General features: G+C 33.9%; 2 protein-coding genes and 1 non-coding gene across 5 annotated transcripts; 1 reads left to right on the top strand and 2 right to left on the bottom strand.

The window, feature by feature from the left end:
• The first annotated feature begins 1,198 nt into the window (after positions 1-1,198).
• Positions 1,199-15,106, top strand: LOC136208607 (uncharacterized). Of its 2 annotated transcripts, XM_065999665.1 has the most exons (24): positions 1,199-1,412; positions 4,988-5,118; positions 5,268-5,352; positions 5,479-5,532; positions 5,700-5,791; positions 5,876-5,979; positions 6,594-6,666; positions 7,140-7,521; positions 7,746-8,069; positions 8,177-8,371; positions 8,449-8,544; positions 8,658-8,721; positions 9,080-9,207; positions 9,447-9,693; positions 9,841-9,968; positions 10,040-10,164; positions 10,777-10,900; positions 10,981-11,036; positions 11,322-11,418; positions 11,498-11,672; positions 11,950-12,054; positions 13,244-13,362; positions 14,000-14,059; positions 14,759-15,106. In XM_065999665.1, the coding sequence occupies exons 1-24, from the start codon at positions 1,371-1,373 to the stop codon at positions 14,861-14,863; spliced, it is 3,111 nt and encodes a 1,036-aa protein (XP_065855737.1). In that variant the 5' UTR covers positions 1,199-1,370; the 3' UTR covers positions 14,864-15,106. The 2 variants fall into 2 exon arrangements, with proteins under 2 accessions (XP_065855737.1, XP_065855738.1); XM_065999666.1 differs by lacking the exon at positions 5,479-5,532 and having other exon boundaries at positions 14,759-15,105.
• Positions 15,107-15,702: 596 nt separating this feature from the next.
• On the bottom strand, positions 15,703-24,255 carry LOC136208608 (uncharacterized). 2 transcript variants are annotated; one of them, XM_065999667.1, is made up of 7 exons: positions 24,138-24,255; positions 23,974-24,061; positions 23,766-23,856; positions 18,909-18,993; positions 18,674-18,830; positions 16,823-16,995; positions 15,703-16,134 (listed from the first exon to the last, which is right to left on the bottom strand). In XM_065999667.1, exons 1-6 carry the CDS (start codon positions 24,225-24,227, stop codon positions 16,850-16,852), a joined length of 657 nt encoding a protein of 218 aa, XP_065855739.1. In that variant the 5' UTR covers positions 24,228-24,255; the 3' UTR covers positions 15,703-16,134; positions 16,823-16,849. The 2 variants fall into 2 exon arrangements, with proteins under 2 accessions (XP_065855739.1, XP_065855740.1); XM_065999668.1 differs by lacking the exon at positions 16,823-16,995.
• On the bottom strand, positions 18,211-18,329 carry LOC136210046 (5S ribosomal RNA). Its single transcript, XR_010677758.1, has one exon. It is a non-coding gene; the product is annotated as a 5S ribosomal RNA (ribosomal RNA).
• Positions 24,256-24,499: the final 244 nt, after the last annotated feature.

The raw sequence follows: 24,499 nt of genomic DNA, 5'->3' as shown, positions 1-24,499 counted from the left end.
GTTAATTGACCCATTGTTATATGGTATCTTATTAGTCTCCTAAACTTGCTTAAAGTGCGATGATTAAGTCCGTAAATCTATAAAAACGCCATAAAAATGTATAAAATAAAAATTTAATTTGTTTTAAAGACTTAAAATCATAAATTAAGTCTTTATGTTTTAAGTTTTGATTTTTTTTACGGATTTAGACAAATTACAATGTATGTCACTTTAAACAAGTTTAAAGGCGAATTGATCATTGTAAGCAAATTCAAGGGGCCAATAAGTCATTTTAAACAAATTTAGGTGGTCAATAGATTATTTTAAGCAAGTTGCCATCTGAACTTATTCAAAAAAGTTGATTGACCTCCTGAACTTACATAACATCTTATTAGTCTCATAAACTTACTTAAAGTGTCATGATTAAGGTTATTTAATTTTTTTTTGAAACAATTAAGGTTATTTAATTTAAGTGTGTTTGATAAGGTTATTTTTCTACCACTTAAATTAATCCATTAAGTTAAAAATCACTTATTTTGATAAGTCAAAATATTTAACTTAAACATTATAACTAATATTTTTATATTCAGCACTTATTTTTAGTATTTATCAAACAGTTACATGATTAATGCTTTCAACACTTATAATATTCATCACTTAAAATTCAATACTTATTTTTTCAGTTTTATCAAACAACACCTAACTCCTTAAATCTATAAAAACACCATAAAAATGTATAAAATAAAAAGTTAATTTGTTTTAAAGATTTAAAATCATGAATTAAGTCTTTATTTTTTGAATTTTGATTTTTTTTTCAGATTTAGACAAATTACAATGTATAACATTTTAAATAAGTTTTAGAGGGACGAATGGATTAGTGTAAGCAAGTTTAAAGGTCGAATAAATCATTTTAAACATATAAGTTATTTTAAGCAAGTTAAAAAGACTACGTATACGTATAAGTTAATCTTGGGCAATCAAACTTTTTGAGACAAGTTTCCTGATTTTACATTCAAATTGAGTTCACCAATTGATCAAATAATAGGTGATGGCAAAAGAAATTTTTTGAAAATCAATAACCAAATAAGGATTTAAGCCTTTCTTTTGATTACATCCCCTAATCATCGTCCACGTGGAGAATCAAGTGATCTTGACCATTGATTTTTCTATATATAAACAAAACCGCTCATTCTGTCCCTCTTAACAGAAACTGCAATAAGCCAAACAACCGTCCCCTTCATTAGTATTACTCACTGAAACAAATCAACTTCTTCTCCTTCTTCTTCCCTCTCGTCTTATTCCTTTCGTCGTCTTCTTTATCTTTACCGAAGAAGATTTTGTTCTTCGCTTTCTGAATTCGGTGAATCCAATTTCAGCATTGGGATTTCATCATGTTGAAGAAGCTCGTGGAAAAGGCTTCTATTTCCATGAAGGTAAGTACTGGTTCTTCAACTCAATAATTTTCTTTGTTCTAATTTGATCTGATTCATCAACTATGAAATCGATCTACTCTTTTTCGGATTTGAACTTTGATTTCCGTTCTATTTTGCCTCTTTGATCTTCGTGTTTTCCGTACTTGTTTCCTGGATTTTGATTCGGGATAGCATGTTTACTTATTGAGTTGCGATTAAGTTTCTTTTAGTTGAATTGAATTTTGATGTTCTAAATTTTAGGCGTTTTAAGTGTTTCTGGATTTTGATGCTTCACGTTTGGGAATACAGAACCTGGATAAAGAATTAATCAGTCGTATATCTATTTCTAAGTAGCTGCATTTCCCCTTTTTAGAGTAACGAAAAGAATTTGATCAAGAATATTTGCCTCTGTTGCTTCTGAAAATAGCATCAGATTGTGCGGATATTGTGATTATTATTATTGTTATCATCTATTGCCTTATGTATTCATTAATAGCATTTATTGATTTTCCTTTGAAGGAAAAAATTTCGTTAACTGCATTGAAGTTGCCAGATATATTATACTACTAACTCAGTTTTTTCTTTGAAGAAATTCATAACTCATTTTAGAAATCTGTGTTGTGTATGCTCTTTCATTTCATTGATTTCAGAAACATTGGATTTGCTTCTGCAATTGAAACTGTGCTTCTTCGTTTTTCCAATGCACCCCTGAATATGGTTAAAATGTGTTGTGTGCTTGGAAGAATATATTAATTTAGTAAACGTTGGTGTGTTGAATTTTTTTGTTCAATCAATTTGATTAAATTGATTAAAAAGGGCGGTGTGTTGAATTTTTTTCTTCTTTATGTTGCAAGCCTTTTAAAAGGCTTAAGATGAGTAATTGCCTCAGCCTTGGATAACTGAGATTCAACGTGCTCAACATTTTTTGACTTCGAAATAAGTAGTAGATGCATAATTTAGTTTAAAGCTGATATTATAATTTAGGTTTTCTGTACCGATTTAGCTCCACATTTGACTTGTTTTTATTTAATTCTATGTGATAAGTCATTTTTTTTTATGAATTTTATGTGATAAGCTTTTTTTTTTTTTTTTTATGAATTCTATGTGATAAGTTATGAATTAAGTTCAATTACCCTAAAAAGACTTGAATCTCTTTATATACGTATATATAAAATCAATAAAATAATTATACTTTTCTATTTTATTTCAATAAAATTATTTTGATCTAACTTGTTTTTACCGTGAAAATAATTAACTATATAATTAAGGTTGAATCAGACATGTCTTATTTTTCTGATTGACATGATAGAAATATTTGACACATTAAATGTCAAAAAATTACTTTTGAAAAATTATATCCTTATTTGAAGCGGTGGTTAATTGATTGTATATGTTTAATTATTTTCTATACTATATTATTAATTTGATTATATATTAATGGAAATAATTTTATTGAAATAAATATGAATTTCCAATGAAATGGGTCAATCATATTTTGAAGGGATGGTATGTGTATTTCGGAAAATTCTATCTGGCTGTACTAATCCTACTTTTTTTTATTGATTATCCAAACTTTGGATACTATGTTATTAATATTATATCTTTTGAAAAGATTAGGAGGAAGACTACGTCAACTTTATTAACTGCCACCTTTAATTTTTTATTTTTTATTTTTTATGAAACCATAAATCAAATGATTCTAAACTTTAAACAATGAATACAATTAACTTTCAACTAATTTTGGTTTTACTGTGAGACCAATTAAAAGTTAATTAGCTTAAATGTTGGTTGTTCAACCCAAAGCAAAATTGGCCACGTAGCTTGTCTGCTTTTATACTGTTTTCATTTGCTTTGATGTCTTAAAGGATAAAGTTTAAATTATTTTAGTGGAGGCTATATTTATTTTATTTTTAATAAAATAAATTTTACTTTATGTATTTTTTCTTATTAGATAAATATTATATCCCATCATTTAATGGTAAAAAAATATAGTATTAAATTTTTGTAGTTTGTATTAAAGAAAAATTGTTTTAAAATATTAAAAAAATATAATCATAAATAAAATGAATGGCACGTTTATATTTATATCAACTTTTTGAATAACTACAAAATTTGATGTATATTATTGTAATTGACGAAGCTTAATTTATTAAATTGAAGGATTGGACAAATAAAAATTCAAAATTCAGGGGTCTCAAATACTTTTTTTTTGTCTTTTTTAATAGTATCATTTCTATAAGATGCAATCTCAACCATCTTATCTAAACATATTGACTGATTAGATTATGCTGCATTTGCCACGTATAGATTTTAATAATAGGAACCATCAGTGTGTCATGTGACGGGCGGTGGTATTTTATCAGATGGGCCCAAAATGTCGATCGGACAGGCCCACTGTCAATGCCGTCCTGCCACGGAATGCAATTGCCCACTACCTCGGCCAATAATAGCATCGGTACTACTAAATCAACTCCCTTTAGTAGCACCATGCACTGCATGTACCAGATCATACTCACGAAACTGGATTATTATCCTGCTCCCAAGTTTACAATAACATCTTTCTGTCATATTATCTAAAATGATAAGCTTACTGTTCTCTTTGATCCGTTTCAAGATTATTACGTGTATATTATCTAAAATGATGCGCCATCCGTCCCCACCATGGGTCGGGTGGATGCCGCATCCGTTTAGACCAAATTTTTTCCAATTTTGAGTGACGAAAAATACTAAATCGTTCAATTTTTTGTGACGAAAAATGCAAAATTGTCATGAAAAATATGTATCATTTTCATGAGTTCTTTAATAAAAAATGTAAATTTTAATGTTTCCGACTCGTAATCATTCATTTTCGGGGTTCGGATCGTCACACATCTTCATAATTTCAATTATTGTTGTTCGGGTTTATGACTTTGGAGAGAGAATTTTCAGTTTTTGACCAAAATTATGAGAAGGGCAAAAATGTCCAATAGGGACGATGATAAGTACTTTGGAGGCGGTATTTAGCAGCCCACTTAATTCAATAATTTTATAATAAGGCTTTGTTTAATCTGTTTATTGTGGACAAATATGAACTTTTTTTTTTTTGTTTGTTTGAAGTTGAAAGAATAAATAAACACAAGAGTATGATAATTAAAATTCTGCTTTTATATCAACCATGTTTGTTAAAATTCTTCTAACTTATTGTATGATAATTAAAATTCTGCTTTTATATCAACCATGTTTGTTAAAATTCTTCTGACTTATTGTAGAATGTAATAAGTGTCATTTCAAAATGAATGAACTTAAGATTTTCATTTCTCATTCTGAAAGACAGAATAGCCAAACTACACAAATGATACAAGCCCTTTTTCTTTTAATTGCTGTAAATTTCTTTTCTTTTTCTTTTAATTGCTGCAAATTCCTTCTTGTTAGAAATTGATTAAAAATAAAAATGGGATACTGTCATACTACAAGCTTAAGCTAATAGTTTTTATTATCTCTATACTGTTCACGCAAATACTCCTTTTGGAGTTGACGTATAAACTCTTCGACCTCTCTATCTAAGAAACTTTGATACCATGTAGCCTGACGGACATTTATTGGCATTTTGCCTGTAGCCTGGAGGGGCTTCGGATGGTTTAAAATCCACTGACGTAGAGCCACGGCTAACATTCCATTATGGGATACCATCGGGAGCTAACATGTTTGCTTATGACTCTATTCAAAAGATTCTTGCTGTTTCTACCAGGTAAGGTGACAGCGACATTTTAATCTATTTCTCATCTCATGCAACTCATATTCTCTATCATTTATTCAATTATAGATGTAATTTGACGTTTCTGATTCTTTGGTTAAGCCATACCAACCAAGTTTACATAATTTTCTTGTCCTGTTCAGAGATGGAAGAATCAAATTATTTGGTAAAGATAATACTCAAGTTCTTCTTGAATGTCCTGAGGCAGTACCAAGCAAGTTTTTACAGGTTTAATGTTCCTCCTTTTTTGCTTGCATTTTTAACTCCATATATTTATAACTTAAATATCTTATATATATATTTTAAATCTGTTAAGAGACTAACATCAGTCATGGTTGTGTTTTTAATATTCAGTTCATTCAGAATAAAGGCATCCTTCTAAATGTGAATTCCAAGAACCACATTGAGGCAAGTTGTTAAAAACTTCACTTGTTTCTGGTTCATACACTTTTATTTCCTGTTTGTGTTTTTCCCATCATCCATTTTTATATGCGACGAGCAATTGAATGTTTATTCATATGGTTACTTTGTTCTTCAATGGTCAAAGGGCTTGATTTTTCAAAATAATATTACAGGTCTGGGATCTTGACAAGAAGTTGTTGTCTCATGTTCATGTTTTTAATAATGATATCACCGCATTTGCTGTAATGCAACACTGTCTTTACATGTAAGTGCTTCTGAATTTCATGCGGAGTTCTAAGTTATCTGCATAAGATTCTTTAACCTAAATTATCTGTGAGATATCTATCAGGTATGTTGGAGATTCTATCGGTAATGTGTCAGTTTTGAAGCTTGATGAAGAAACCTCCTGTATAGATAAAATGAAATACTCTATTCCTTTTTCTGCTTCTCATGGTAAGATTTAATTCTGTTGTCTAGATACGTTGACACAACTGATGTTTTTACTCTATTTTGTCCTCTTTTTATGATGTTTAAATGCTATCGTGGTTTATACACATGATTTTTGTGTGTGTCATTGTGAGGGTTGCTTTCAGCATATGCTGAAGTGCATGAGTTAGCTTAAGTGTTGCATGTATTATGATTTACAATACTGACTGAAAATGTTTTCAATTCTCAAGATGCTTATAACCTGTGGTTTGCATATAAAGAGATTCTGATGATTGCACATAATTGATCTTCTATAAGTCTATTTCCCCAAACAGCACTATGTGCAATAAATGGTGTCATTAAATTTCTCATGAATGTTTCTCTTATGTAAATAGCAAGGATCACAGGGTAAGGAAAAGGCTCCCAGAGCATCATTTTTGCGTTTACTTATTTTCTTCCATAACTTGAAATTCAAGTGTGAAACATGTGCACTATATATATGTATTTTTTACAATTTTGTGAGAAAGGAGCATATATGTGTCAGTTCTTTTCAAAATATCCGAAAACTAATTATTTCCCTGACTTTTCTACTGCAAGAACCCAATGTAAGTGATACATAATCTGATAAATTGCACTTTTAGGGAATGTAAACGAAGTTTCTGATGATAATGCTGTATCGTGCATACTGCCCCAACCAACAGCTGAGAGCAAGAGGTAGTCACTCCCTTTTCGATTTTCTACTAAGTGGTGTCAGATTAATAGTGATAGCTTACCATGATTGTGGTAAATTATTTTGTCAACTTCCTATCCATATAGCTGGCTTCCTTTTTGGTGAACTACGAACTAAGAAAAGAAAACTAGGAAAATATATCAGAAGACAAAGCGTAAGTGTGAGTGTAGGGGATAATAAAAGTGTAAGTGTGATGAGAAGATAAAGCTTGAGCAAAGAGACTCGACATAACAGAATTATTAAGTTGAACAGCTAAAGAAAGTTCAAATTTAAAGACAATGTGCAGCTAATGCAGAAGCAACTTGGTTTTTATATGATCAATATGTTCTAACTGTTAGAGCCTTGCTTGGACCAGATACTGCAGGCCTTTATTTTCGAGACTTGCTAAATATATTTGCTAGGTGCATTTTCTTTTATGGAATTTTTTGAGACCTATTTTTCATTTGCCATGATGCAGGGTTCTTATAATATTCAGAGATGGGCTAATTTCGTTATGGGAAATCCGAGACAGTAGAACCATTATGGAAACTGGTGGAAGCTTGTTGCGGTCACAATATAATGAAACAAAGAAAGTAACTTCTGCATGCTGGACATGTCCTTTTGGAAGTAAAGTTGCTGTTGGGTACATCAACGGAGATATTTTCATTTGGGGCATTCCTGCTACTACTCCAAATTTACCAGACAATGGCATTCAGAGTTCTCCTCTGTACAAACTTAATTTGGGATACAAGTCCGACAAAATTCCTATATCATCACTGAAATGGCTTCACGCTGATGGGAAGGGTAGTCGACTGTATGTTATGGGTGCCCCTGAGTTTTCATCTACCAACTTGTTACAGGTAGCTTGATTTGCATGATATTCACTACTATTAAGCAAATATGAATTTTATTCGTTCAAGTCCCTGTGATCCATTATTTATGATTCTTATACCCTGGCAACTGATTTCTTTTGACATAAGAACCATTTCCTCTAGCTTCCAGTGTCAAAAATCATGTCTTTTGCCCCATAATAGATTATCTGTTCTTTTCTTTGTATTTTTAGAAGTTTTGTTATGTTGGGCAGGTAGTCTTATTGAATGAAAATACTGAAACTCGCACAATCAAGTTAGGGCTTCATTTGTCTGAGCCTTGCATTGACATGGAAATAATTTCAAGCTCTTATGATCAAAGCAAACATAAACAGGAGTGTTTTCTCTTGCTTGGAAAGTCAGGGCATGTTCATATTTACGATGATTGTCAGATTGAAAAGTACCTTCTACAATCCCAATCGAGGGGTTCTCCTTCATTGCCAAAGGAGGTCATGGTGAAGATGCCTTTCACTGAGTCAATCATCACTACAGCAAAATTCATCATCAATAACTCTCACATCTTGACTTTTAGAGACGAGGTAATACAATGGTAAATAGTAAGCTGGAATCGTCCCATTGTTCTTGATAATTTTATGTTTCGTTCTTAATTGTCAGATTTGGCTACATGATTTTTCTAATCATGCAGGATTACCTTCTATTTTCCAAAAACATGACATCACTTTTTGCTTTTGAGACAAAGCCTAAAGACACGAATCCTGTCCCCTTCAGTGGGTTTTCAAAGATTGAGAATTTGTACATAACTGGACACAGTGATGGAGCTATTAATTTCTGGGATGCGTCGTATCCAATTTTAGTCCCAATTTTTTCAATAAAGCAACAGGTAAGTCTAGGTCGGTTCTTTTTGCTTCTTTTTATTTCCCTATTTAGCTTATTCTACTTATGAAATTCTCTTTGCAGAGTGAAGATGATTTTTCTTTAAGTGGTATTGCACTAACGGCGTTGTATTTTAATGGCGATTCTCGGATCCTTATTTCGGGGGATCACAGCGGAATGGTGAAATTTCTTTTTGTTGGATTTTACACATACCACTCACATAATATCCCTATACATTTTTTTTTTCTGAAATGTTATCTGGTGTTTTCATTACTTTGCGCATTTATATGCAGGTTCGCATCTTCAATTTTAAACCTGAGCCATATGCCACAGATAACAGCTTTATGCCTTTTCAAGGTGCTACCAAGTGTATAATTCTATTAGCTTGTTATGAGTACTTCCTTAATTTAGAGCCTGGAATAGCAGTATATTAAGTCATCTTTATCTTTCAGCGATGATGAATTGCTTCTAACTGTATCTGCCAACATAACAAGATGTTGAAGTCTGTTACAAGCCAAATTAAACTTGCTTTTTTGTTTGTTGATGATTAAATTATTATGTTTAATTGTTTTTCTTTTAACATAATTAATTATCAGTATGATTATTATGTTTCCTTCGATGTGGAGCTAGAATTACTTTCATGCATATATTCCCACTTATGTTTTTTACCTAATGTACTTAATTTTATTGGTTATAACCATTGTTTTCCTTGCAGGAAGTTCCAAGAAAGGAAACACCCACATCATCCAGAGTGTCAAACTCATGAAGGTGAATGGTTCTGTGCTTTCTATGAACTTAAACCACAACTCAGGATATCTGGCTGTCGGGTCTGATCAAGGATATGTAAGCTAATTTTCTCTTCTTTTCTGTTTAGTATTTTCCCCTTTTATGTTTATTGTTAAAGCACTGTTTTTATTGTTAAGGTGATAATGTCAACACAGCATCATGATCTAATTGTATAATTATACATTGCTATCTATATGCTCAAAACAATCATTTAAGTGCTGAAAGTGGGAAGATAAATTCTGTGATTCTGCATATATTGTGTCAACTAACTTGGTCCAAATTGTTGTATATTACAGGTTTCACTAATTGATCTGAAAGGACCTACGTTACTGTATGAAAAACATATTGCAAGTGAATTTTCTACTGGCATCGTCTCACTGCAGTTTGAAACCTTAATTGTGCATGGTTTTGAGAAGAAATCTTTACTAGTTGCTACAAAGGATTCATCGGTCTTGGCTGTTGATGTTGATACTGGGAACATGATGGGCACCAGCACAGTGCATCCCAAGAAACCATCCAAAGCTTTATTCATGCAGATATTACGTAGGAACTAGCTTCTTCATGCTGTCTTCTACATGTAGAAATTGGTCAATATGTGCACGTCTGACATGAAAATGACCATTTTATTACTTGAACTACTTCCGTACCATATAAGATTAGTTTAAAAGAATTTTCATTCATGTTCTACAGACGGGCAGGACACATTAGCTGGAGGATCAAGTAAACTTACTTGTGCCGAGGATAGTGTAAAGCAGCCCTCTTTACTTATATGTTCTGAGAAAGCTGTGTATGTCTACTCATTAAATCATGTAGTCCAGGTAATAGCTGCTTTTCCCATAACTTAGTTATGCCGTTTCCTTTATTTATATTATTAGGTATTGTATATCAGGGAGTAAAGAAGGTTCATTACAAAAAGAAGTTCCATTCCTCTACTTGTTGCTGGGCTTCGACATTCTATAGTGCATCAGATGTTGGCCTTGTACTCCTCTTCACCACTGGAAAAATTGAATTAAGGTGTTATTTCTATATTAACGGTTTCCATCACTAAAATACTGATTGGATGACTGGAAGATAATAAACTTTATTCCACACTGTCAACTTCAAATAAGTTCATCATCTCCATTATGGGAATTCTTTCCTACTAGGAACAAGGATGCATAACTTTACCAAGTTTAGTTAAGGTCAAAGTCAAACAAAACTACTGTCAACAACCTAATAATGCTTCCATGCATAGCGTTTTTGTATAGATCGCATCATCTTCTCAATTTTGTGAATGTTCTTATGTTTAATGAGAACTGATATTTGTTCATGTCAAGAAAATGAGATGAAATTAAAACAAGTTGGATTATAATTTTTCTATGTTATATGAGAACATAGCAACATAAGACAACTTCATAGGCAAGTAATTAATTTATGACAGTTCCAGTTGTAGCACCAAGACAATTACATTGTAGCATGCTGTGCGCTTTTTCTAAAAAATTTGAATTTTCTGAAAAATAAGGAACAAATGCACTACAATTGTTCGTTCTTAAGAATTTCATGCATATTTTATCTCTGACATGCGTGAGAGATGGGCTTGAACGTAATCTAATGCATATATTTCATGAATTGTTTATGAAATGTAAGGTCTTTGCCGGAGTTATCATTGATAAAGGAATTTTCAGTAAGAGGTTTTACATATACTGCACCAACGCTTAATACCTTATCAGATAATTCAATATGCTGTTCGCAGGATGGAGAAATTGTTATGGTATAGCATCCCGAACTTCCTTGAATTGTTGCTCGGGAAGAAATATTTACATGAACTGATAGAACTTTCTTCTTTTGTAGGTGAATGGCAATCAAGAGTTGTTTATTGTTTCAATCTTGCGAAACGAACAGTTCAGGTATGTATACGTATTGGTATTATTTTGCCATTTTATCTGTGTATTGGGAATTGCATTGTTTACACCTTGTCACTGATTGAAAACATGTGAAAAGGAGGAAACAGATCTTTTATAGCTGTTCCAATTAGTTCTGTTGAAGTCCTTCCCTTTTTTTTGTTCCAGTTGGCTGCCAAAACTATATTAGAGGTCTAAAGATGACATGAATATTCTGTCTATTCTAGTCTTCAGTGCATTTTGGATAGGCTCATTCAAGCATCATGAATTATTGGTATCATCTCTTTTTAGGCTTTTGTACTCCTTCGATCAAGTCTACAGAAAAGATCTGATGTCATTACCAGAAGGACATGCTTCAGGAGCTATGATTCAAAAAGAAAAAAAGAAGGTACTTTTTGGGTTGGTATTATGGAATTTTAGCTGTGACTGAATGGTTTTAAAATTATGATTTCTTCCTTCGATGCTAGGGTATATTTAGCTCTGTAATAAAGGGAAGTAAACCAAAGCAAGTTCCTGAAGTGGAAACAGAAGATACAAGAGAAAGTATTGAAGAACTTACTTTGGTCTTTTCAACAGCCAACTTTGCTTGTGATGCTGAAGATAACAATAACACTGCTACAGATGCGATGGATTTAGACATAGGTATTTACTGTGCAAAAAGTTTATACTGCTTCATGGATAGTTTATATACTTTACAAGTCATTATAAAATGATAAGCAATGAAGGTAGTTGATATGCTGATATTGGTAAAAAAAAAAAATCAGAATTAAGTTATAGTCGGAGGCTTCAGAAGTGGCATAATTGACTTTAAAATCTCAATCTAGTTCCTCAAATTATTTATCATTTACTTGTATTGATGGCATTACTGTGATAATTACTTATGGGATTTATATTTGTTTTTAATTTCTGGTGTGTAAAGATGATATTGATCTTGATGATCCTGAAGAGAAACCCAAAGATCAGAACATCTTGGCAGCAGCACTTAATAAGCAGAAACTGGCAAGCAAATTTCAGGCTTTTAAAGGTCAGTGTAAGATGATATTATTGTTTTCTTGTGCAATTTGTTAAATTTAATTAATTCATAGGCGTGGTGAAGATCTTAGCATGTTGGTTGAGAGCTTACCTATGACTGTAGAGGTCATGAGTTCGAATCACATTGGGATGGGGTGTGTTGGGGGTTTTCATTTGTCTTTAATTTAATTTTCCTTTGTTAACTCCAGTTCTTTTTATCATGAAAATTTTCCTAACATATAAATATATTTTAAAGGAGAAAATAAAATAACTAAAATTCCCTTTTGTTTCTCTTTGCAAATGTATGAAACCTCAAACCCGTGTGTGCAAACTTTTAAACCACCGGAACGTTTTTGCAAATGCATGAAATCACAACATTTGTTTTTTTGTACTTGTCCCTTAATCCGTTATTGATCGCATTTTGCTATTGATATTTAAGCATTGTTACTTTTTATTACTTACTGATATGGATTAGATGATAACTGACATTGACTGCATCTCCTTCCTGCCCTAACCACCCTCAGTTTTTGATGTCTAGCAGTAGCCAGAAAATGTCTTCTTCAATTTTTTTGAAGTTTCTATTATTTTGCACAAATATGGTCCATGACATCTATATCAAGGTGTTCGCTATGGTTACTTTGTTTTTTACAAAGTACCGTTACTTGGTGTGGTTTTCACCATTGGATTAATTTTATGCTCTATCCCAATGGTGAAAACCACACCAAGTAACGGTACTTTGTAAAAAACAAAGTAACCATAGCGGGCACCCTGTATCAAATATGCTATTGCATAAAACATGTGTATGCTTAGTATAAACAAAGTCCTAACTCATCCCCAAAAGGTGCCTTGAGGAGGATTGACTCACATAGATAAGGTAGGAGCCATATATCTCCCTAATTACGCAATATGAGATATCTAACACACCCTCACGCCCATTATTATATAGAGTCTGACCGTATTATCGTTTTTGTGTCATTTATATCATATATAATCACATATGGAATATACACATAACATGATTATGACACAATAACCTGCTTTGTCATCTTTAATTCGAGGTAAGTATTCAACTATTGTCCTTGCTATAAATGAAATATAGTGTCATGGCTTTAAATGCAAGCAAAAGTTGGACAAGGCACTTTGATTTCAACAATCTTTAGATTATTAACAAATAGAATAATTCTTGTATTTGCAATTTGTAGGTAAAATAAAACAGATGAAGGTTAAAAATGAGAAGATCATCAACAAGGAACAGGAACAGGATGAGAAGGCCGATGTAGTTGATCAAATCAAGAAGAAATATGGGTTCTCTTCATCTAGTGTAAGTATTTTGTACACATGTATTATGAGAATATCTATTTTAATAAGGAAAAACGCATCCTAAGGTCCTACACTTTTACTGTTTTATGCACAAGGCCCCTGAAAACTTTAATTGTTATATGTATAAGGCCCTTGATCAATTGTTTTATCCAATTGAGCCCCTGATCATTGAGGATGAGTTTTGCCTTTTATTATTGAAAGAAAAATACGGCTTAATACATCTAGAGTCTCCCGAACTTTACCCAAAAAGCCGATTAGCCTCCTGAACTTATAGAGTGTTTTGTTAGCCCCCTGGACTTGCTTACTTAAGGCGACCCATTGGCCCTCTATTATTGTTGTGTCACTTGGACTTAGGAAGTTAATCCATGTCACTTTAAGCGACGGCTAACAAGACACTTTGTAAGTTCAGGGAGTCGATCAGCTTTCATGTACTATGTCGGGACAAGTTCAGGAGACTCCTACTGTATTGAAAAGATAAATAAAATATCAGTAAACGTGATAGGATGCAGAGTAATTATCCTGTGTTCATGTACTATGTTGACAATGATTATTCTCAGTATTTCTCATTTTCATAATGGCAGCAACATCTTTCATATACAGAGAGCTGTTAATATTTTTTTTTTCATGCTTGTCTGCAGGAATCAAGTGCAGCTAGAGAAGCTGAAAGCAAGTTGCATGAGAATGTTAAAAAGTTGCAGGTATGTGCTAGACATCGCCCTATTTACTCAAAATGGATAAAAGATCACATTGTTCTTTAAATTTGGTATTATTGGAAATCAAATTAGGCCAAAACAAATTTTGCATTTAAATTTGGTACACATTTTGACATTTCAGCCAATTTAGTCAAAGCAAGAAATCTTTTACTATTGTCCCAATGTCACTATGGACGTTACGTTACTTCCACCTTTTCGCCACAATTGATGATAGCATCTAATCACATATTTAATTGCCACGTCATCGCCGCAGCATTGCAAGAGATAGGTCTGAAAGGTTGAAAATGGGTTAGGTTAAGGTTTTCTTTTACATGGGTTAGGTTAAGTTTACTGATTGGAAAATGGGTTAGGGTTTTTGACATTTTTTAACATGCCGCGTGGTGCTGATTGGCGCTGAGATATATGATTAGATGCCCACATCATCGACTCTGGCGAGAAGAGGACCAGAAAACGTCTAAAGTATTGGGACACACAAATTTAAGTGATTTTTTTTTTTGAGATAAATTGAACTTTTGTGACCATCAGTGCTAATCACCTCTAGATACATGTTAATTTTGGATCTATTTTTCTAGATTAAGATAGATTTGAAGATCAAAATTGCTATTTGTTTGCTTGGAAAGATTAGAAATGTTAGAGTTTTGAAACGTTCACTTAACAAAATAGTTTTTTTTTTGAAATGGGCAGGGGATTAATTTAAGAACTACAGAAATGCAAGACTCCGCCAAAACATTCTCTGCAATGGCAAAAGAGTTGCTACGAAATTCAGAAAAGGATAAAAGAAGTTTGTAAATCTACAGATAGATACATACTAATGTCACAAGAAATATTCTAATGTCTGCCATTCATTTGTTTTTTTTTTCTAAGTAATTGAAAAACCACTTTTCTTTAATTCTTTTCCATGTATATGTAATTTTGACTGGTTGTAGGTGTGTGTGCATAAAGGAACTTTGAGTGCAATTTTAATACTAATATAGATTTGTTGATTGAACAAACATTTGTTGACTTATCATTTATTGATATTTCCCTGCAGTGAATGTGAATTATAGCAACAGTTATTAAATGATTATTACCGGAAGAAAATCTGTTATTTCCATTTCAGCGTCTCCTTTTATGTCCCTCTCACAAAAAAATGATTGTCATTTAATTAAAATAATATATTTTGTGAGTCAAGAGGACTCTCACAGTAAAAAAGGACCACTTTTTGTGAAAATGACATGGAAAGGTACACTGAAATGGGAACAACAAATTTTCTTCCATTATTACCCTGTTAATAAAACACTAACCCACAAAATTCATGTTAGATCTTTAAGAAAATACCCGTTAACGCCTCGTATGATTGCCGAAAAATATTGGGTTTCTGTTGGAAAATAAAATATTTTTCAATGTTTGACTACCATATAAAAAAATGAGAAAAAGTGGTAAGTTGTGAAGGAATGGAGTATATAGTTTATAAAAATGTTTTTACTCTTCAAAAGAGACATTTTTCTCAAAATTTTCAGCTAAAAATTTCCGTTAAGTGGCCTAAAAATTCGTATTTTGTAAACAATTATCATCTCCAGCAATATAGTTCAATTTGTTTCAGCATTTAGGTAACTAAGGTATTACATTAAACTAATGGCCTTCAAACATCAATAACCTCTATATATACATATATATAAAGAGCATCAGTAACCTTTTGATGTAACTTAAAACATAGGAGGCAGGCATGTATACAGAGGACAAAAAAATATCCAACATGTTCAACCATAATTCTAAGTAAAATAATTACATTGAGTCACCTGAGAAATTATGCAATTTGAACTCTAGCATCATCTTCAAGCAAGGCTGTGACAACAGATGACATGAGATGGAACAAAACTAAAAGGAAGAAGTATATCAAGTTGTTATTATGGGTCTGCAAATAGGATCTCGTCACGGGTCTTCCCACCGCGATTTTCTTATTCTTGTTACGGCTCTTACTTGGAGTACCTACTTTCTTAATTTGGGAATGATGGGTTTTTTAATTAAGAGATCACCAGCTCTTCCTGATATTTTCTCCTTTTAAAGAGGTACAATGATTCCTGATCACATAAACAGAATTCTAATTGATAAATACTAATAAAACTCCTAAATAACAAAAAAACTCCAAAATAATAATAAAAACACCTAAATCTGCCTTAATAATAAAGAATAAAAAGACCCTAAGTAATAACAACTCTTAAATAAAACAAGGGTAAATTTCAAATAAAACCCCTGTGGTTTCACTAATTTTCAGATAAAGGACTGTGGTTTACTTTTTGTCAAAACGAGGATTGAGGTTTCGCACTTGGATTAATGCTATTAAAACCATCTTTAACGACCTGAAAATGAAATTTTTCAAGAATTAAAGTTGTTCAATGTCATATTTTTTATGGAACTACATTTTCGATTTTCAAAAATTATCTTTTTTAGAATTTTCTCTCTCTAAACATTAACTTCATCTCTCTTTACCAAACATCATCTAAACAATCTCAAAATAAAAAAATTGAAGAATTAAAGTTGTTTAGAATATTAGTAGTTCTTAAAATATGTCATTTTTGAAGTCGTCAATGGTGATTTTAATAGTATCAATCGAAAAAGTCCTTATTTTGCTAAAGTTGAAAACCTCAATCCTCGTTTTGACTAAAAATAAACCACAGTCCTTTCTCTGAAAATTAGTGAAACCACAGGGGTTTTATTTGAAATTTACCCATAAAACAATGGTAACACATGTCCGTAAAATCCAATCACCTTGGAGATAAGAGTTATATAAGGCCATCATCTGATGTCTGCAATTGGGTTTTGTGAAAGATGCAAATTTGCATAACCTATTAACTGAGCACATATCTGCTCTTTAAGTGCATCTCTATTACTTGGAGTTACAGTGTAAATAGCAGCTCCAGGATGATTCCTAACCCTTGCAACTGCACCAACAATGCTTTTGTCACAGACAAACTCAGTACAAGAGTACAACAACAACAACAAAGCCTTAGTCCCGAAATGATTTGGGGTCAGCTAATATGAACCATCGTATAAAAATGTGAAATCAAGTCATGTCAGCGACATAAATTCTCTCCCTCCACTCTGTCCTATTCACTACCATATTTTCCTCAATCCCCAATAAACTCATATAAGTCTCGATCACCCTCTTCCAAGTTTACTTAGGTATTCCCCTACCCCTCACCATTACATCCCTTTGCCACTCTTAAGTCTTCCTAACCGGCGCATCAAGCGCTCTTCGTCTTACATGGCCAAACCACCTTAGTCAGTTTTCCCTCATTTTATTCGGTACAAAAGTGCAAGAACAAAAATCAAATTTACCTTCATAATTTCATTAATTTCTTATTTTTTCTTATTTTGACTTTAATTTTAGGGTAATGTAAAGTTCAAGAATTTTTATGTCTACACATAAAGTTTAGGAGTCATAATGTTAAAAGCTATAATATAAGTAGGGTAGTAATCGAGCCAAGCTTTGGCCTGCTCAAGCTCGGCTCGCTATAAAATTAACGAGCTCGAGCCCGAGCCGAGCTTTGACTTGCTCAAACAAGCTCAGCTCAGCTCATTAGAAAATAAACGAGCTCGAGCCGAGCTTCGAGCTTGTTTCGAGCCCAAAATACTCTTTGAACTTGGTTCATTAAAAAAATTATCTAGCCATGAATTGCTTGTGAGTAAATCGTTAATTATATTTATGAAGTTTGCTCGCAAATAGCTCTTTAATTATGTACATAAACCTATGAAGCACCGATTCGGGTGCGGACACGGGTTAGAAAAATAGCCCCATGACATAGTTCTCGAATTCGATAAGCATGGATAAAGTATCAACTTGATCCTTCAACCTGGCAACAAGATCGAATTGGTCCAAAAATGGCATGTCACGGAATGGTATGTAGTTCGTTGTTTTGAAAGACATGTGTCATCTTGGATTAAAAAAAAAAAAAAAAAGGGCGGCCCGGTCGCATTACGCGTCCCCGCTGAGCGAGGGTCCGGGGAGGGGTCCCACCACAAGGGTGTATTGGGGGCAAGCCTTCCCTTGCCAATTTAATTGGCAAGAGGCCGCTCCTAAGACTCGAACCCGTGACCTCTGGTCACACGGCAACAACGTTTTACCGTTGCGCCAAGGCTCGCCCTCTAAAAGTTTGGGGGTGCAACACGAGGACTTCCCAAGAGGTCACCCATCTTAGTACTACTCTCGCCCAAGCACGTTTAACTTCGGAGTTCTGATGGGATCCGGTGCATTAGTGCTGGTATGATCGCACCCTATTTTTACAAAAATTGATAAGTTACAAGACCAAATTATGCTCGAAATTCATCCGGGACTTAATTTGATCATGCTTGCCAAGCTCATTGGTCCTTTATTCGAATAAATACAATAGCTACTCGTTCATTTTTATCCGTCACTTTTGATGTTTTCGCTAGAATTAATTAAACCCTAAATTAGAATAAAATTGGGTGGTTAAGACTACCTTTGTTTTAGAAAGACTTAAAATTATTTAATACACAAACTTAAATCTAATTAGTCCTAAACAATGGATTTAATACATTTTCGAAATCCCAAGCCACTTTCTCAATCCCAAGATAAGCGTAAACTTGAAAAAAACATACCTCCAGGTACGTCGCGACCAAACCTTGGAACGGGGATAGAAGCTAAAACGGGAACATTTGAGTCCAGAATTTTTAGAACAGCAGGAAAGAACGATGAACTAGCCAGTTCCATTTTTCCAACTTCATCAATGATGAACAGATCAGTATCTTCTTTGACCTAATAACAGAATCAACATTTTAATGTCACCTAATATTATTTCATAGAATAAACAAATGAGTAGGCATTGCTAGTGACCTGCAACTCGGGTAATGCAAGCGACTCGAATGAAGCTATGTCGACTTTATATTTCCCAACAGTAGGCCATCTGAAAGAATCTGGCCTGCAATTGTAATATGTGGTTTAACACGAGATAATTGAGGCGGCAAGTTAAACGAAAACTGGCATTTGCTGCTGATTTTTATGTTTCAAACCTGATTCAGAGGTTGAAGGAATACCTTTTGATTCAATGAAAATGGCCTCTGAGTTTTTAAATTTGTCAGTGTTTTGAACTTTGTTATTTTCGTATGGTATAAAAATGTTTTAGTTTGACCTTAACTCTATTTTCAATATGATCTCCAACTCTACGAATTTAATTAATTATAATCGTTTTCATACAGTTCGGTTAGCCCATTTTGAAGAATAAAATCAATCATAGCATTTATTTTAAATGAATAAATGAAGAATCTTTTTAAAGAGATACGAGTGTGCCCGATCATAAAACAACTCTACATGAAACAATTTTACCCATACCTAATTAAAAAGTTTCTTCATTTAAAATAAATGCTATAATTGATTTTAATCTTCAAAATAGGCTAACCAACTAAATTTCATTGTATGAAAACAATTATAATTAATTAAATTCGTAGAGTTTGAGATCATGTTAAAAATAGAGTTGAGGTCAAATTAGTTAGCTACAAAAATAACAAAGTTCAGAACGCTCACAAATTTAAAAATTCAGAGGCCGTTTTCATACAATCAAAAGGTTGAAGGCCGTTTTCATCGAATCAAAAGATATTCCTTCAACCTCTAAATCATGTTTGAAACATAAAAATCAGCAGCAATTGCCAGTTTGAACACCAAATACGAAACAAATGAGAATTCGTTGCAGAAGTATAGATCAAAGGACTTTCTAGAAAGAAAAAAAAGAAATATAGAAGAATAACATTTTTGTAATGCTTAGTAGAAACTATCAATGGCTGGATTCTTGCAAAGTCATGAAGTACTAATATTTTCATAATGACCCGGTGTTAAGGGGTGGCACCGGGAAGGTCAAAGAGTGATCCTAAAGGATGATGATTGAGATAAGAATGAACTGAATCCCTCGTCGGAAATGGAGAGAGAGTGACTGAGTTATATTAGAAAAGTGTGTTTCCAATACATATAGAAGCGTTTAAATCCGTGAGGTCTAAGGAATGAGACTTAGACCAAAGCAGACAATATCTACGTGCTATTGACCAGGCTGTACAATTTTCCTTCTGCATTAGGCCCGATACACGGAAATATATTGACATCATAAAAGACATGTATGAGGGAGCATGCACGAGTGTTGGGAAGACTGAAGAGTTTCCTATTACGATTGGAGTGCATCAAGGTTCCGCACTAAGCCCATTTCTTTTTGCCATTGTTATGGATGAACTAACAAGTTCACTTCAAGATGGTATACCATGGTGCATGCTGTTTGCAGATGATATTGTGTTGGTTGATGAGACGAAAGGAGTGGAGAGGAAGTTGGAACTATGGAGACAAACTCTAGAATCTAGAGGCTTTAAGTTGAGCCGAAGTAAGACAGAATATTTGGAGTGTAAGTTTAGCGGCCATAGGAGTAGGCAGGCAGGGACAATCACCCTAAATGGAAGAGTTGTTCAGGCCTCGGATTGCTTCCAGTATTTAGGATCTATTATCCAAATGGATGGAGAAGTAGATGGAGATGTTACTCATAGGATTAAAGCTGGTTGGTCGAAGTGGAAGAGTGCTACGGGTTTCCTTTGTGACCCCGGCATGCCTAATAGATTGAAGGGAAAATTCTACCGGACGGCAATTAGACCAGCATTGTTATATGGTACGGAGTGTTGGGCAGTGAAACACTGCCACATCCATAAGATGTCGGTGGCGGAGATGCGTATGTTGAGATGAATGTGTGGTCATACGAGAAAGGATCGGGTGAGTAATGAAATAATTAGGACAAAAGTAGGGGTCACATCTATTGAGAATAAAATGAGAGAAAACCGACTAAGGTGGTTTGGCCATGTGAGACGTAGAGCGCTTGATGCGCCGGTTAGGAGAACCGAAGAGTGGCAAAGGGATGTAGTGGTGAGGGGTAGGGGAAGACCTAAGCAAACTTGGAGGAGGGTGATCGAGAGTGATATGAGTTTACTGGGAATTGAGGAAAATATGGTAGTGGATAGGACGGAGTGGAGGGAGCGAATTTGTGTCGCTGACACGACTTGATTTCACGGTTTTATATGATGGTTCATGTTAGCCGACCCCGAATCATTTCGGGACTAAGGCTTTGTTGTTGTTGTTGTTGTAGTATTAGGCCCGATACAATCAGCTCAACCTTGTTATACAGTGATATAGAGATATCAAGCAACTCTGAGAGTAGGGAAAAGCTATCATATATGATAGGGTAAATAATTTAGTCCTTAACTTTTTGTTCTATTCAACAGTCTAATCCCTCAAATGTTTGAATTATTAAATAGTTTAGTCCCTCTATAAGGGACTAAACTGTTGAATAGAACAAAAGTTACGGACTAAACAATGTATTATTAAAATGCGAGGATTAAAAAGTGCGTTACGTAAAGTGTAGGGACTAATAAATTATTTACTCAATTACTTACCCTATATGACAATAACCTCAAATATTGCTTAATGGTCGAAATACCATAAAATGAAAAAGTTAGAAAAATGGCATGATCACCCTAATAAGATAACTACTCTTTAACTATGCTGCACGGATACTCCTCTTTAGTAGCATTTCTGCGTTTCATGTCCGTGTCAGTTTCGTGTCCATGTCTGTTTTTGGTGAAGGCTATGTTTTAGAATTAACTTTTCTCGATGTCCGGTTTCGTTTCCATTTCCGTGTTCGTTTTTGTGTCCGTGCAACATAGCTCTCTAATCAGGGCTTATACCTTAAAAGTTAAATCTACCCAAAACAAGTAGAGAAGGAGATACTCAAGCATGGAATTTCAATCTCTCATATTAATCTCTTGTTTTATTCTCTGATACAAGTTCGAACTTGAGCATCAGAAGGCCAAACCGGCACCTTTTGTAGGAATACCACAATTCGACGACCACTGAAGCATTGCACAGACACGGACACAGAAACGTTATTTCTAAAACATAACTTTCATAAAAATAGCCTTCAAACAAAAACAGATGGGTACACACTACGGACACGAAACACGGAAACGTTACTAAGAGAAGTTTCTGTGCAACATAGTCACTATCTAATCCAGACTATACACCCAAAGCAATGTAATGCCATTGCAATATTCAAACTAAAAATTGTCAAACCCTATTTGGTAAAGAGCTTTTTGGGGCAAAATTAGAGGTTTGAGCCACTTTAGAGGTTTTGACTAGTCAAACCTCTAATAGTGGTGTTTGGTGGAGAGAGGTTTGAAAGAACATATTGGGTTCAAAAAGCTAATTTTGAAAAAGCTCATTTTAGGAGCCTTTTCAACTAGCTTATTGCTCCATCTCTTTTGAAGGACATTTTTACCCCTATTTACTACCCTCTAACCTCAAATAAAGATTTTACCATGTTCTTATTTGTCATTTTGGCCCTGTTTGGTAAGGAGCTTTTTGGGTAAAATTAGAGGTTTGATCCACTTTAGAGATTTTGACTAGTCAAACCTGTTTTGAAATAGCTTATTGTATCCAAAAAGCTCATTTTAGGAGCTTTTTCAATTAGCTTATTGCTCCATCTCTTTTGAAGGACATTTTTACCCCTAATTATTACCCTTTAACCCCAAATAAATACTTTATCATGCCTTTATTTGTCATTTACCCAAACAGCTATTAGCAATCAGCTAAGTTTTACCAAACAAGTTTACACAATCAGCTAGTCAAATAAGCTAAACAAAAAGGTAATCAGCTAACGTAATCAGCCAACAGCTAACAACTATTTGCCAAACAGGGCCAATATGAATACCTTTCTAAACAAGCATTAGAACTCAGGAAGATGAATCATATTGACATGAAAAATCACAATATATCAATCATTTTTATTGAATTCTCCACATCTAGCGGAAAATGTCCTTCATGTTCAAAGAACTTCTTGCACTTGAATAATATTAATAATAGGATTCTAGCAATAGCATTAAGCTTACTATTTCCCTTTCCACATCTTTACTATTTTGCACAGACAACGATACGGATACCAGAAACGTTATTTCTAAAACATAAACTTTATAAAATAGCCTTCAAATGAAAACGGACACGAAACGCTACTAAAGAGGAGTGTAAATGTAAAATAACCTTCGTAAATAGCCTTCAAATGAAAACGGACACGTACACATATGGGTTAAATGCATCGTTTTCATGGTTCTCTCAAAATGGTTACTCAACTACAATTTGTCTCAAAAAATTCATTCAACTTTGAATTTTGTATCAAAAAAGTCACTCCGAAAATTTCAAGAGCAAAAAGACATCTGAACATTGACGTGGTTGCCACATCAGTAGTCAACTTTCATAGTGTCAGCTAGGTAGCAGCCAAATGTCGTTTCGGTCGGTGGTTTGGTGCTGACATGGAAGCCACATATAGCCGGAAAGACTTAATTGAGACAAAATTCAAATTAAATGATTTGACTGAGTTATCACAGCCACACGAAAAGCTACTAAAGTGGAGTTTCCGGGCAACATAACATCTTTCTCATTGTACACAGGGCGGCCCGGTCGCATTACGCGTCCCCGCTGAGCGAGGGTCCGGGGAGGGGTCCCACCACAAGGGTGTATTGGGGCAAGCCTTCCCTTGCCAATTTAATTGGCAAGAGGCCGCTCCTAAGACTCGAACCCGTGACCTCTGGTCACACGGCAACAACGTTTTACCGTTTCTCATTGTACACAGAAACAGAACAAATTGTAAAGCTATAAAACGGTGAGAAACGAACTTACGTAGAAACTGTAGTAGAGGCAAGTGGAGCTTTTCGTCCATCCGAAGTGACAACTTCAAAGCCAACCCTTTCACCCCCTTCCCTAATTTCACCTAAATTTCAGAAACATCGAAACTTCAACCTCAACATTTCATTTTCTTCAATATATTCTAAAATGTGCGAGTATATATATATATATATATATAGAGAGAGAGAGAGAGAGAACATACGAGTGTAGAATCCCTGAATCTTCAAATTAGGGTTTGAGATTTTAAGGCTCTCAAATACCCTCATAATCAGAGTGGTTTTCCCTACTCCCTGCAATTTAAATCGCCATTGAAAGAGAGGAAATAATCACCAAAAGGAAAAACAAAATTGATCGAATTAAACTTACAGGAGGGCCAGTGACCAGCAGCAAGCATTTTCCAAGAGCTGCCATTTTTCTGTGATGTTTCTCACGACTCATATGTATTAAATGCACCATTAGTCACCCAACTTACCTGTTAAAATGGTCATTCAATCTGAATTTGTGTCAATAAAATCAATCAAGTCAATTAGGTCACTCTGACGATTCTAGTGATAAAAAAATCTCAAAATGATAACATACATGATACGTTTGCATGAGTCAACTCAAATCTCTGGCCGAAACGACACATGACATCCACGTATCCAAGTTTAGTTTTTTTTCATAAAAATAACCGACACGTGGATGTCATGTGTCGTTTCGGTTAGAGATTTGAGTTGACTCATGTAAAC

This window comes from Euphorbia lathyris, chromosome 10 (genome assembly GCF_963576675.1).
Source record: "Euphorbia lathyris chromosome 10, ddEupLath1.1, whole genome shotgun sequence".
In the NCBI taxonomy this organism is placed as follows: Eukaryota; Viridiplantae; Streptophyta; class Magnoliopsida; order Malpighiales; family Euphorbiaceae; genus Euphorbia; species Euphorbia lathyris.
The sequence above is the reverse complement of the archived record's forward strand: the minus strand, read 5'-3'. Positions and strand labels throughout refer to the sequence as shown.

Excerpts from the sequence above, each read along its gene's own strand:
- LOC136208607 (XM_065999665.1), top strand. The coding sequence starts at position 1,371 with ATGTTGAAGAAGCTCGTGGAAAAGGCTTCTATTTCCATGAAG. Across the intron at positions 5,533-5,699 it reads ATTCCAAGAACCACATTGAG|GTCTGGGATCTTGACAAGAA; the intron begins GCAAGTTGTTAA and ends ATAATATTACAG. Across the intron at positions 5,792-5,875 it reads ATGCAACACTGTCTTTACAT|GTATGTTGGAGATTCTATCG; the intron begins GTAAGTGCTTCT and ends GATATCTATCAG.
- LOC136208608 (XM_065999667.1), bottom strand. The coding sequence starts at position 24,227 with ATGGTGCATTTAATACATATGAGTCGTGAGAAACATCACAGAAAAATG. Across the intron at positions 24,062-24,137 it reads TGCTGGTCACTGGCCCTCCT|GGAGTAGGGAAAACCACTCT; the intron begins GTAAGTTTAATT and ends TTTAAATTGCAG. Across the intron at positions 23,857-23,973 it reads GATTCAGGGATTCTACACTC|GTGAAATTAGGGAAGGGGGT; the intron begins GTATGTTCTCTC and ends TCTGAAATTTAG.